The following is a 12,791-nucleotide window of genomic DNA, read 5'->3' on the forward strand; positions in this document are numbered from 1 at the left end:
AGATTATCGTTAAATCGTTCAAATCTAAACGATAATCGTTCGGTTGAATAGCAATTAATGATTAACGACCGAATGAGAAATCGTTGATCGTTTAATAAGACCTGGACCTATTTTTATCGTTGCTCATTCGCAAATAGTTCGCATTGAATAAGACGTCGTTCGGTCGTTCACAGTAGTGGCTAACGCAATAGTGACATCAAGGCGACCGCAAAAACGATCATAAGTAGTGATTATCATTCTATGTAATTGGGTGAACGATTTCAGGTCGTCGTTTGGATCATTTATTGTTAACGAATATGCGAACGATAATCGTCCCGTGGAATATCGCCCATAGCCTTTTTTATTTAAATGAGACTTAAATCTTTGTTCTGGCAAGGCCAGTGGAGATGATAAATCAAGGCTCGGCTTTCCAGCTGTTGCAAAACTACAACTCCCATCAAGCTAAAGCTTTGGCTGTCCAAGCATGATGGGAGTTGTAGTTTTGCAACAGCTGGCAAGCCAACGTTCCCTACCCCTGTGCCTGAATCCTGATGAGAATCCCTATTTCTCCATAGGATTATTTACACCCCTGTTAAGCTGCTGACAGATCCACTTTAAGGCCATATTCACATAATGTGAGTTGTGTAATAATCACGGCTGTTGTTGCCGAGTGCAACAACAGCCATGATTAATACACAATTTATGTGCAGTGCATTTAGAGGGAATCCCAGCCAGAGTATATACACATAGTATACACTCTGGCCACAAACAACTGACATGTCAGTTTTGTGTGGCCTGGCCGCTATTCATTTAATAGTGGCCACACACACCTGACAGGTCACACAATGGAGCGTGCAGCTCTGGCCGCACTCTCCATTGTGTGCAATGGTGAATTGGGATGCGCCCGCATCCCAATTCAGCACAAATGAAGATCGACCGGCTGGGATGATGTTCATTAACATCGGCCGTTCTGTGACTGGTGGGTCACAGAACGGCCGGTGTTTCACGTTGTGTGAATATGACCCTGGACGTACCCGTATGCGTTTAGAGCGGGGCCGCGGTCCCGGGTGCCGCTCGTAGCCCGGGACCGCGGCTATTAGCGGGAACGGTCCGATTGCCGTGCCCGCTAATAAAGTAATCGGATGCAGCTGTCAAAGTTGACAGCTGCATCCGATTACTTGATGCAGCCGTTCCCTCGTGTCTAGTGTGGAGGATCGCTCCTCCGGGATGTTTTACCGGAGGAGCGATCCACACATCTTACCCTGTCCGCGGTCAGTGCCGTAATTGCTCTGATCCCAGCTTGGCACTCTATTGCTTCCGGCTGCAGCAGCCGAAAGCAATCAATGTGCCTTATCTCATCGATCTATGCTGCATATCTATGCAGCATAGATCTCAATGAGAGATCAGAATACACACTGGCGCAAAGGGCCATTAGCCCAAAGGGCCCCGGATCACCTCTGGTAACTCAATTGAAACGTAACTTTTAATAAACTAATATATACTAAAATATATAAACACCGTGATAAAGTTAAAAACACTCTCCCACAGTCCACTAATACTTGTATGTTTATGTCCACCAGCCGGTGGTACTCTATATTATCACTGAATAGCTGCAGACTACTCTATCTAAGAACTGTGGAAGTAGCTGATTAAAACCTAACACACCGCCACCACAACTAGTTTCACCCCTAAACGGGGCGTCCTCAGGTGTAGGCGGAATAATCCTAACCCCAGAGGGGAAATAACCCTAACCTCAGGGGGGCTTCTAGTATAAGTGTAAAAGTAAAAATAAAAGTGTTATTATTAAAGGACAACTCCCGCGAAAAATTTTTTGGGTTATTTAACACACATTACAAAGTTATATAACTTTGTAATGTGGTTAAATACCTGTTCTGGCCCCTTCCCCCACTTTCGGACCCAAGGGCACTGGCGGCCTTTTCCATCCCCTGGACCCGGAAGTCAGAGACATCGTTGGGCGGCGGACGAATCAAGTGGCGATAGTCACCGGAGGGATGATGAGTATGGTGTCTGTGTTGTTTTTTTGGGGGGAGTTGCGGGAGTTGTCCTTTAATAAAAAGCCCCCTCCCCTAATAAAAGTCAGAATCACCCCCCTTTTCCCATGTTATAAATAAAAAAATAAACAAACATGTTTGCTATCGCCGCGTGCGTAATCGCCCGAACTATTAATTAATCACATTCCTGATCTCGCACGGTAAACGGCGTCAGCGCAAAAAAAATCCCAAAGTGCAAAATTGCGCATTTTTGGTCGCATCAAATCCAGAAAAAATGAAATAAAAAGTGATCAAAAAGTCGCATATGGGCAATCAAGGTACCAATAGAAATTACACATCATGGGGCAAAAAATGACACCTCACACAGCCCCATAGACCAAAGGATAAAAGCGCTATAAGCCTGGGAATGGAGCGATTTTTAGTAACATATATTTGTTAACAATGGTTAGATATTTTTACAGGCCATCAGATACCATGAAAGTTATACATGTTACATATCGTTGTAATCGTAACAACTTGAGGAACATGCATAACTAGTCAGTTGTACCCCAGGGCGAATGGCGTAAAAATTAAAAAACCCCAAATAAAAGAAGTGCAGGGTTTTTTTCAATTTCACCACACATTGAATTTTTTCTGGTTTTGCAGTGTACTTTATGAAAAAATTCAGCCTGTCATTGCAAAGTACGATTAGTGACGTAAAAAATAAGGGCTCATGTGGGTTTCTAGGTGAGAAAATGCAAGTGCTATGGCCTTTTAAGCACAACGAGGAAAAAACGAAAATGCAAAAATTGAAATTGGCCCGGTCCTCTAAGGGTTAATGCTGTATTTAGTTACATTGATATCTCTGCCATCAAATCTGCTGCGGATCCTGTACGTGTGAGCGCACCCTAGAGCGGATATCTGCGCATATAGAATATATGGCTGTTCCTGCTGAGATGACTCACAACGTGACCTATTAAGCCTTCAAAGTATCATCCTTTGTTTTAAATACAATATATAGCACCAAAAGAGGAGGAAAAAACAGACAGGCAATAAAAATACACATTTATTATACACAAAAAAAATAATTATACAAACAGGCACTCAATCCATGTGAACCTGAACACAGAAAAGTAAAAGGTAGTAAATAAAGGCAAATTTCACCTCCCACAATACAATAGAAATAGACGGTGTATTAGTGTTTTTCATGGATTTCACATCCATGGAATTTGATTAACACTTATGTGATGGCACTTTTAGTGAATTAGTTGGGTGCAGGGTGGGCAGCTGCTCCGGAGCCCACACAGGCAGGGGCCCACTGTAGTCTCCCCACCTCACAGGGTTCCCCCAGCTGTGCTCCTTGCCGCACTCACAGCATGCTCGGGGGTCAGCTGACCCAGCTGACAATTATTCTTGTGGGCAGAGGCAGAAACATTCCGCCTCTGGCCACAAGAGGCCGCTCCCTCCCCCTGCGCTGCGGTGTATAAGTGATGCAGAGCAGGGAGAGGCAACGCCAAAAGTCTAATGTGCTGCCCTTTTTTTTTTTTCTTATACAGCGGAAAGTGGCTACAGGGGTGTAGGAAGGTTAAGCACACTACTGGGGAAAAGGGGTTGGGTGTGCTGTGCTGGCTAACGGACGGGGCCCAATTTGGGGGTACAGTCTACTGGAGGGATGCCTTGTGGGATGTATACATTAGTACAACATACTGGGGGCAATGGGATGCCTACACATGGCAGAATACATACTGGATTGACGCCATGCAGTGAAAAAAACAATCACTGGACATGTGAACGAGGTCCAAGAAGGACCAAGCCAAAAACATCCAGGCAGAGACCAAGAGAAGGTGAACCCCAGCCAAACCTTGCTGTCTCTGCCTGGATGTTTTTGGCTTGGTCGTGCTTATCATTTTCTAATTTCTCTCTTACTATTCAGCATACAGCCCTAGCTGGGATTATGCTTAAAGTGACACTGTCACCTCCTTTTTGCATTCTGACATCTCTACACAGGTGTAACGGGTAAACGGGTAGCGTTTTTCATACCTTATTTTATATAATACATCATGGTGCTTGTTCAAGTAAAAAGTCATCTTTTATCAACTGCAGATTGTATTAAGTGGGCATGGCCTCACGGCATTAGCGCCACTTGGCCCCGCCCCCTCGTCGGCCATTGAAACAGGCAGGCCGAAAGGTCTAGACCCGAATGGCCAATTGTGCATTGTGGGCGGGGCTAAGTTGCGCTAATACAGTGAGGCCACGCCCACTTAATACAATCTGCAGTTGATAAAAGGACACTTTTTACTTGAACAAACCCCATGACGTATGATATGAAATAAGGTATAAAAAATGCTAAATTTACCCTTTACACCTGTATAGAGATGTCAGAATGCACAAAGGGGGGGGAAGGCCCTATTACACAAAGCTGTTATTGGCCATTACGGCTGATAATCCGACATGCACAATGTCAGCTGATCGTTGTCTTCCAATGGTCGGCGCTCGCTTGCTGTAAAGAACAGGAGGTGTAATAGGGGCTTTAGGGAAAGGGGGGTATCACTTATGCTGGCATAACTAGCCATGGGTCAAAAAAGTCAGAAACCCAGATAGATTATATATATATATTATATATATATAAAATCCTATTAGCTTGAAAATAATTCATTTGAATAAAGGATTTTTAATTTTCCGTCTGTAAAAATGTTGCCCATGAAATGACTGTATGAATAAATCAATGGGCATTTTACTATTATGTTTAAGAGAATTACTAGTAGGAAAGGAAAGAAAAAAACAAAAACAATAAAAAGCTGGTTTAGAGGCATAAAAAAAAGTGTGTGAACTAAGATGAACATCTCCCCCATTATTTACCATTTCTGTAGCGGTGTCAGCGGGAACAGTGATCAGAGATGAACAGGAAAATTATGGGTCTGGATCAGCGCAGATGGAAATAGAAGAATAGTTTGGAAGAGTCTTGGGGGGGAGGGGGGGGGGGGTAAAAATAGCAGAAAATCCCTGATCATTCATTTTTTATTTCCTTAATGCACTGCAGCGGATGGAACCTTCCAGGGAAGCGTGGTCTCCTAGCACCGGCGGCTCACTGCGAGGGGATCTACACCCCTACTACATAAGGACTGTGCACACCAATCACTACAGATCACTTTACTGCGGATCAGTGAATACTAACGCTCACAGACCGGAGGCAGGAATGATGTATATAGCATACATTATACATCCCAGCGTTTGCTGTGTACCAGTAGCATCTTTATGTTCTTACAGCTGTAATGATTCCCTATCAGGCCACGTTCACACATGAATTATTGTCCCTGTCAGTTCCATAGACTGTGAATTGAGTGTTTGTCACACAGGAGCTTTACTGGTCTATTCACAAGGGACGCTTTGGGGGCTGCTATTCTCTAGAATAGTGGGGTCACCGCAGTCAGATCTCTAGCGAGGGACACGTGATAAATGCTGCTAGTGGCCCCTAAAATCCGACCTCTATGGAGGTACTAGTCAGCCTAGACTGTAAACTACATGATGGTAAACAGTGGAAATTACCTTTAGGCTGGGTTCACACACAGTATATTTCAGGCAGTATTTGGTCCTCATGTCAGGTCCTCATAGCAACCAAAACCAGGAGTGGATTGAAAACACAGAAAGACTCTGTTCACACAATGTTGAAATTGAGTGGCTGGCCGCCATATAACAGTAAATATCTGCCATTATTTCAATATAACGGCCGTTGTTTTAAAATAACAGCAAATATTTGCCATTAAATGACGGCCATCCACTCAATTACACCATTATGTGAACAGATCCTTTCTGTGTTTTCAATCCACTCCTTGTTTTGGTTGCTATACAGCCTCACACATACAGCCTCAAATATACGTAGTGTGAACCCAGCCTTTAGGTGCAAGTGGTGAAAGTGTTTATGTAGGCTTTAAAAAACATGGCTACTTTCTTCCAGAAACAGCATTACTACTGTCCTCAGTTTGGGTCTTGAAGTACAGTTCCGTTGAAGTAAATGGCGCTGAACTGAAATACCACACACAACCTGATGTCAGGGAAGGCGCTGTTGTCGCTTTTTCTAATCCTGGATAACCCCTAAAAGCTACGTTCCCAGTTCGGGGAAAGGCAGCCGTCTAGTTATATAGACGGCCGCTAATCAAGAGCTATATAACAAGACGGCCCTCATTTTCCGATATGTTCCTGCAGTGGAAACATAGGGGGAAATTTATCAAACATGGTGTAAAGTGAAACTGGCTCAGTTGCCCCTAGCAACCAATCAGATTCCACCTTTCATTCCTCACAGACTCTTTGGAAAATGAAAGGTGGAATCTGATTGGTTGCTAGGGGCAACTGAGCCAGTTTCACTTTACACCATGTTTGATAAATCTCCCGCATAGTCTTGAAAGGGTATTCTCATCTTTAAGAAGTGTTGCACTGCATGACTGATTGGTGAGGTTCGGACCCCTCACCCCGATGCAGAGCATGAAGGTAAGTCACTGATGTAGCTCTTTGTCCTAGTATTAGGGAACAGTCACACGATCCGTGCACAGAAGATGTGGAACTCCCGACATCATGGTTAATTATGCAAGGAGATCCATTTAAATCTTTGCGCTACTGTATTGTCACGAGTAAAGATTTACATTGTTTTGGAGCTCCCGGCATCATCATGACTGCTGATTCTGTAGCACATTGCCTGTATTTACGGACTGCAATCGAAGGGCATTATGAATGCCCCCCGCACAGCTTCATTCCCAGCCACCAGTTGGTTATATAATTGTGCCATTCACTTGAACTAGTGCTAGATGCCCCCTAACAGTATCTTCCAGGGCATCAGCCAAAAAGGACCAGCTGCAGTTTCCAGAACAGTAAGTGGCCAGTAGTGAAGCTGTTCAGGGATAACTTCGACTAGGAGAAAGCTACACCAGCCGTGTCTCACCTGTATGATCAGCAGGGATCCTCCTGATCCAGAGAATGAAGGGATGATGTATCTTCTTTTTTTTTTTTTAAAGGAGAAGTCCAGTGAACATTTTTATTAAAGTATTGTAATTGCTCCCCAAAAGTTATACACATCACAAATATACACTTATTATGGGAAATGCTTATTATGGGAAATGCTTATAAAGTGCTTTTTTTCCCTGCAATTACTACTGCATCAAGGCTTCACTTCCTAGATAACATGGTGATGTCACTTCCTGGATAACATGGTGATGTCACGACCCGACTCCCAGAGATGTGCGGGCTGTGGCTGCTGGAGAGGATGATGGCAGGGGGATGCTCAGTGTCCCTCCAGTGCTCAGTGTCCCCCTGCCATCATCCTCTCCAGCAGCCACAGCCCGCACAGCTCTGGGAGTCGGGTCATGACATCACCATGTTATCCAGGAAGTGACATCACCATGTTATCCAGGAAGTGAAGCCTTGATGCTTCACTGTGTGAACTGACAGTGTTTCCTACGGCCGCAATTCATTCAATTGCGGCCGCAGAAAACTGACATGTCAGTTCTTTGCAGCCCCGTACGGGATCCCGGCCGGAGCGCATACGATGTGTATACGCTCCAGCCGAGATCCCATAGAAAGTAAGGCTATGTTCCACACTGCATTTAGTACGGCCGCTGTCGCCATCGGCAACAATGGACGTACTTTTACGTAGTGTGAACATAGCCTAAATCTGTATCCATGTAGTATATACGTGACTTTTGAATGAGACTGTTTCCTGTACTAGATACGACGCTGGGAGGGATGGCTTCATAGATCTCATGGAGCTGAAGCGGATGATGGAGAAGCTCGGAGCTCCGCAGACCCACCTGGGCCTTAAGGACATGATTAAAGAAGTAGATGAAGATTTTGATGGAAAACTGAGCTTCAGGGAGGTAAGTGTGAGCCGGCAGCTGATCTGCTCAGGAGCACAGAGCACAATTACTACTGAAATCAATCACAATGATCCCCCGAGTCCTGAGAGACTTCATAGACATGGCTGCTGGGGACATCACTCCCAGCCCCTGAAGCTGTGCTGCACATCCAGACCCCCTTCCTATTAATATTCCTGAGGCTTCTCCAGCCATTGATTCTTTCATTACGGCTGTCACTAGTAAGGTGGCTGAGGACACAACTGAGCTGGGATTGTGGAGTAGTGCAGGACTTCCCAACCTGTCGCTGCTGCAAAACTACAACTCCCAGCATGCCCCACATGGGAGGGGGATTATTGTAAAAATGCGTACGTTTGCAAGCAATTGTGACAATGATTTGCTAGAGGTTGGAATAAATCATGATTGGAGGAGGTAACAACCTTTGTAAATGGGTCCAAATTGTTTTGATTCCTTTCTTAAATTGAAACTAGTCATCACATCTGTTACACTCCGGCTGGGACTCCGTAGGCGGCAACTTAGTGTATATTTTCGTAATAATCACAGCCGTTGTTGCAATCGGCAACAACGGCCGTAGTTTTACAAAAATATACCTAGTGTAAACATAGCCTAATACTCTATTTATCTGACACAGAGCTTCAAATCTGTTACATAGATACTTAAATGGACACTAAGGGGGAGATTTATCAAACATGGTGTAAAGTACAATTGGCCCAGTTTCCCCTAGCAACCAATTAGATTCCATTTTCCAAAGAATCAGTGAGGAATAAAAAGTGGAATCTGATTGGTTGCTAGGGGCAACTAAGCTAGTTCTACTTTACACCAGTTTAATAAATACACCCCCCCCCCTCCCAAACTGTTTACATGATTTGCATTCATCTGATAGCAGGGGTGCTTACCACAAAATCTCCAATTTATTGCCCTTAAAAGCCACCAAGTGTCTAACTTCTGCTTAATTTGCAATTCACTGTCTGTTGCTAGGCTCAGTCTGTCTTGTAACAGACACTAGGACAGAACACAGGTGTGGGCGGGGATTAGCTAGTGCTGCCTCCTCCTAAAGGCTCCACACCGTGTACAGTCAAGGCTTCCCTCTAATCTCTGACTACCCGTAAAGTTTTGGGCAGCTTGTCATCATATTATTTATACATTGAAGCCAATAGTAACACAGAGCCAAAGGTAAATGGAGATAAGCGGGGTATATTTATTAACTTTGTTACATAATCTCTATTATGGTAAAAACACACAGGCCTGATCTGCAGCGAAATCCGCTGTGGATCCCTTGGATGTTAGTTACTATGAGAATACATACTCTGAGCGGGATTGACATCCCGCTGCGAGTATGTACGTGACAGCCCCTTTAACCCCCCCACCGGCCGGAGCATACATTACCTGCGCCACGCTCTGGCTTGCTGCGGGGGGCTTCTGTCTGGATGTCCGGTTCATGGATAATTCCTCCATGTAGAAGCAGCAACTGATTTTTTTTTTCTCTTTATTTTCCTTTCTATAAAGTTCCTTTTAATTTTCCGCAAAGCTGCAGCAGGGGAGCTGGAAGAGGACAGCGGGTTGCACGCTCTTGCTCGGCTTTCGGAAATTGATGTCTCCATTGAGGGCGTGAAAGGAGCGAAAAGTTTCTTTGAGGCAAAGGTAAGAGGTCAGCTCTTATAAGGCCGTATTTACAGGAGACTGGAGCAGTCCGTGGTATACATGCCGTACATACTGAGGTGTGAGCTTAGACTAGATGGTCTAAAGGTGTCTTTACACAGAGAAATTTATCTGACAGATTTTTGAAGCCAAAGCCAGGAATGAATTTGAGAAGAGGATAAATCTCAGTCTTTCCTTTATACCCTGTTCCCTTTCTAGAGTATGTTCCAGGCTTTGGCTTCAAAAATCTGTCAGATAAATCCCTGTGCAAAGGCACCCTAAGGATGACTTGACTTTGTAGTCTAAAAGTCCTTTTAGAAGGGCTGACAGGGCTCCAGGTAACAAGCTCTGATCTCCCCGATCAGCGCTTGTTTACAGATCTTTCAGCCAGGCCACACCAATAATCATTCCTATTATTGGCCACACAGAAGATCCAGTCAGTCAACTAACAAGCGTTTGCGCATTAATTTGCTCACCGCTCTCCCTTTTACATGGGCAAAATCTTAGGAATGATCATTTCTAGGAACATTAATTTTGGAACTGGCAAGAAAATCTTTCAAAGTAACTGCTGTCAGAAAGTTATATAGATTTGCGATTTACTTCCATTTGAAAATCTTAAGTCTTCAAGTACTTATCAGCTGCTGTATGTCCCGCAGGAAATTAGGTTTTCTTTCCAGTCTTACAGTACCCTCTGCTGCCACCTATGTCCATGTCAGGAACTGTCCATGTCAGTTCCTGACGCGGACAGGGGTGGCAGCAAAGAGCACTGTGTCAGACTGGAAAGAAAACTCCACTTCCTGCAGGACATACAGCAGCTGATAAGTACTGGAAGAATAGAGATTTTTAGATAGTAGTAAATTACAAATGTATATAATTTTCTGACACAAGTTGACTTGAAAGAAAAAAAAATCAATGTAGTTCCCCTTTTTAAAGGGATCTGTCAGGTATAATTCACATTATAAGTGGTCTCAAGTGCTCCGGTATAATAAAGTGACAGTCATGGGTGCACATCACTGCTCTATACATTGTCAGAGGTAGCAGTATATACAGTAAATAGAGTAGTATTACACATCTGCAGCCACCAGGAGACTTGGGACCCCCACCTCAAGACCATGGGGGGGGGGGGGTCCAAGCAGTCTGATCATTTAGTGAATAGGGGATAAGTGTGATTGTAGCACAGGTCCTGCACAGAATACAGGAGACATTCTTCTGCTATATTTGGTGCTGGCTTCTTATGAATATATACATTAGAAAAGGTTCATACCATGTAAATCTGCAGAAGCGTACACCCCGTCTACATCTGTGGATTTTTCATACTCAGGTACAGGCCATCAATCACGGCAGCCGATTCGAGCAAGAAATCAAGGCCGAACAAGAGGAGAAGAAGAGACAAGCGGAGGAGATGATACAGAGGAAGGCCGCATTCAAAGAGCTACAGTCCAACTTCAAGCCATAAGACAGAGCAGAGTATTTTCATAGCATGCAGAGAGATATCTATCTATATACCTATATACTGCAGGGTATGCAGACTCTTGTTCTTCCGCTGTTGCTGGATTACAACTCCTAGCATGTTCTGCCAGCCGAGGGCTGCACGTAGTGGTTCATCAATACCTGAAGATCCAAGAGGACACATTCCTGCTGTTAAATATTTGCAGAAATTAATATAAAAAGATTATCTAATTTATTGCTTAAAGGTTGGATGGACCAATAAAGTGAGTCATTTTCCTAGTGATTTCCATTTTTATGTTGCAGACGCAGTATTTTTTTACATCGGTATATCACTGTTTTATTGTGAAATGTGTAAATAAAAATTAAAATTCATGGCTACTGCTGGATGGGTGTTTATTTGTACAATCGGGATTTGACGGGAGACAAACCTTTAAGGCACCAGTGTCAACCTCGTGTCCTACCAGCTGTTGCAAAACTTCAATTCCCATCATGCCTGGACAGCCAAAGCTAAAGCTTTGGCTGTCCGGGCATGATGGGAATTGTAGTTTTACAACAGCTGGAAGAACACAAGGTTGACATTGCTGCTTAGGGTGTAATGGTGCGTTTACACAGAGAGATTTATCTGACAGATCTTTGAAGCCAAAACCAGGAACAGACTATAAACAGGGATCAGGTCATAAAGGAAAGACTGGGATCTATCCTCTTTTCAAATCTATTCCTGGCTTTGGCTTCCAAAATCTGTCAGATAAATCTTTCTGTGTAAACGCATCCTTAGTCTGGTGAGGTCAAACCTGCGGCCCTCCAGCTGTTGCACAACTATAGTTTCCATCATGCACAAACAGCTAATTCTAGGCGTAATGGGAAGTGTAGTTTTTTTAACAGCTGAAGTGCCACGGACTTGTGGTATACTCGTGCAGAAATCTTTGTGACTGTCTTGTCTATAGGAAATAAATTATATTCACATGTATGGAACAGACTTTTAAAGGGAACCAATGAGCCCAATTGGGCTGATATGGTTCCCTGGAGCACTGTATGCAGCCCGTGGAACATACCAGCCACGGCTGCAGCAGAAGCTGTATACCGGAGAAAGAGGTTTTATTACCAAGGCATGCAGCAGGCAGAGGTGGGGAGGTAGTAGCCCAATATAATATAAGCCCAATTGGTTCCCTTTAAGTTGAATATGAACATAGCAGCCATACCAATAGACAACCCATTGGGTGAGGTTACTGAAGCCGCATCCTCTGGCGGTAAATGGCTGTATGACTTGCCAAGGAAATCATGCAGCCATTGTCCATGTCATAGGTAGAGATGATCGAACCTCAGGATTTTGCAGGTTTGATCGAACTTGAACCTGCAGCATTTGATTGCCGATGCATTCCCGTTCCGTGGGGAAGGAGGAGAATGCCCGAGTACCGCCAGAGAACGGGAAGGCATCGGGAATAGAGATGAGCGAACCGGGTTCAGGTGCGAGTCAGAATCAATTCGAACCTGAATGTTCAGCATTTGATTAGCTGGGGCTGCTGAAGTTGGATAAAGCTCTAAGGTTGTCTGCAAAACATGGATACAGCCAATGACTATATCCATGTTTTCCACATAGCCTTAGAGCTTTATCCAAGTTCAGCAGCCACCGCTAATCAAATGCCGAACGATCGGGTTCGGATTGACTCGGAACCCGATTCGCTCATCTCTAATTGGGAATCAAATGCTGCAGGTTCGAGAAAGTTCGAGTTCAATCAAACCTGCAAAATCCCGAGGCATAGAGGTGCTCTGTTTTTAATTTATAGTTATTGGCCACACATCTGTGTGTGTACATGGGATGTGTGGCCAATAACAATACCTGTAAAGGGTTACTCGGGCACTGATAAAAAAAAAA

The 12,791-nt window shown here is 44.1% G+C and overlaps 1 protein-coding gene across 3 annotated transcripts in view; it reads left to right on the forward strand.

Moving 5' to 3' along the window:
- The window catches only part of LOC138769343 (EF-hand domain-containing protein D2-like), a 15,423-nt gene extending 4,138 nt beyond the window's left edge, over nt 1–11,285 (forward strand). For 2 of the 3 annotated variants that reach the window (XM_069947751.1, XM_069947753.1), the window contains exons 2-4: nt 7,687–7,834; nt 9,338–9,472; nt 10,791–11,285. In XM_069947751.1, coding sequence (XP_069803852.1) covers nt 7,687–7,834; nt 9,338–9,472; nt 10,791–10,925 — 418 coding nt within the window. In that variant the 3' untranslated portion in view covers nt 10,926–11,285. Of the gene's footprint in view, nt 1–6,349; nt 6,456–7,686; nt 7,835–9,337; nt 9,473–10,790 lie in introns of those variants that run through there. The other variant, XM_069947752.1, reaches the window with a different exon arrangement.
- Nucleotides 11,286–12,791: the final 1,506 nt, after the last annotated feature.

Source organism: Dendropsophus ebraccatus, chromosome 12 (genome assembly GCF_027789765.1).
Source record: "Dendropsophus ebraccatus isolate aDenEbr1 chromosome 12, aDenEbr1.pat, whole genome shotgun sequence".
Lineage (NCBI taxonomy): Eukaryota > Metazoa > Chordata > Amphibia > Anura > Hylidae > Dendropsophus > Dendropsophus ebraccatus.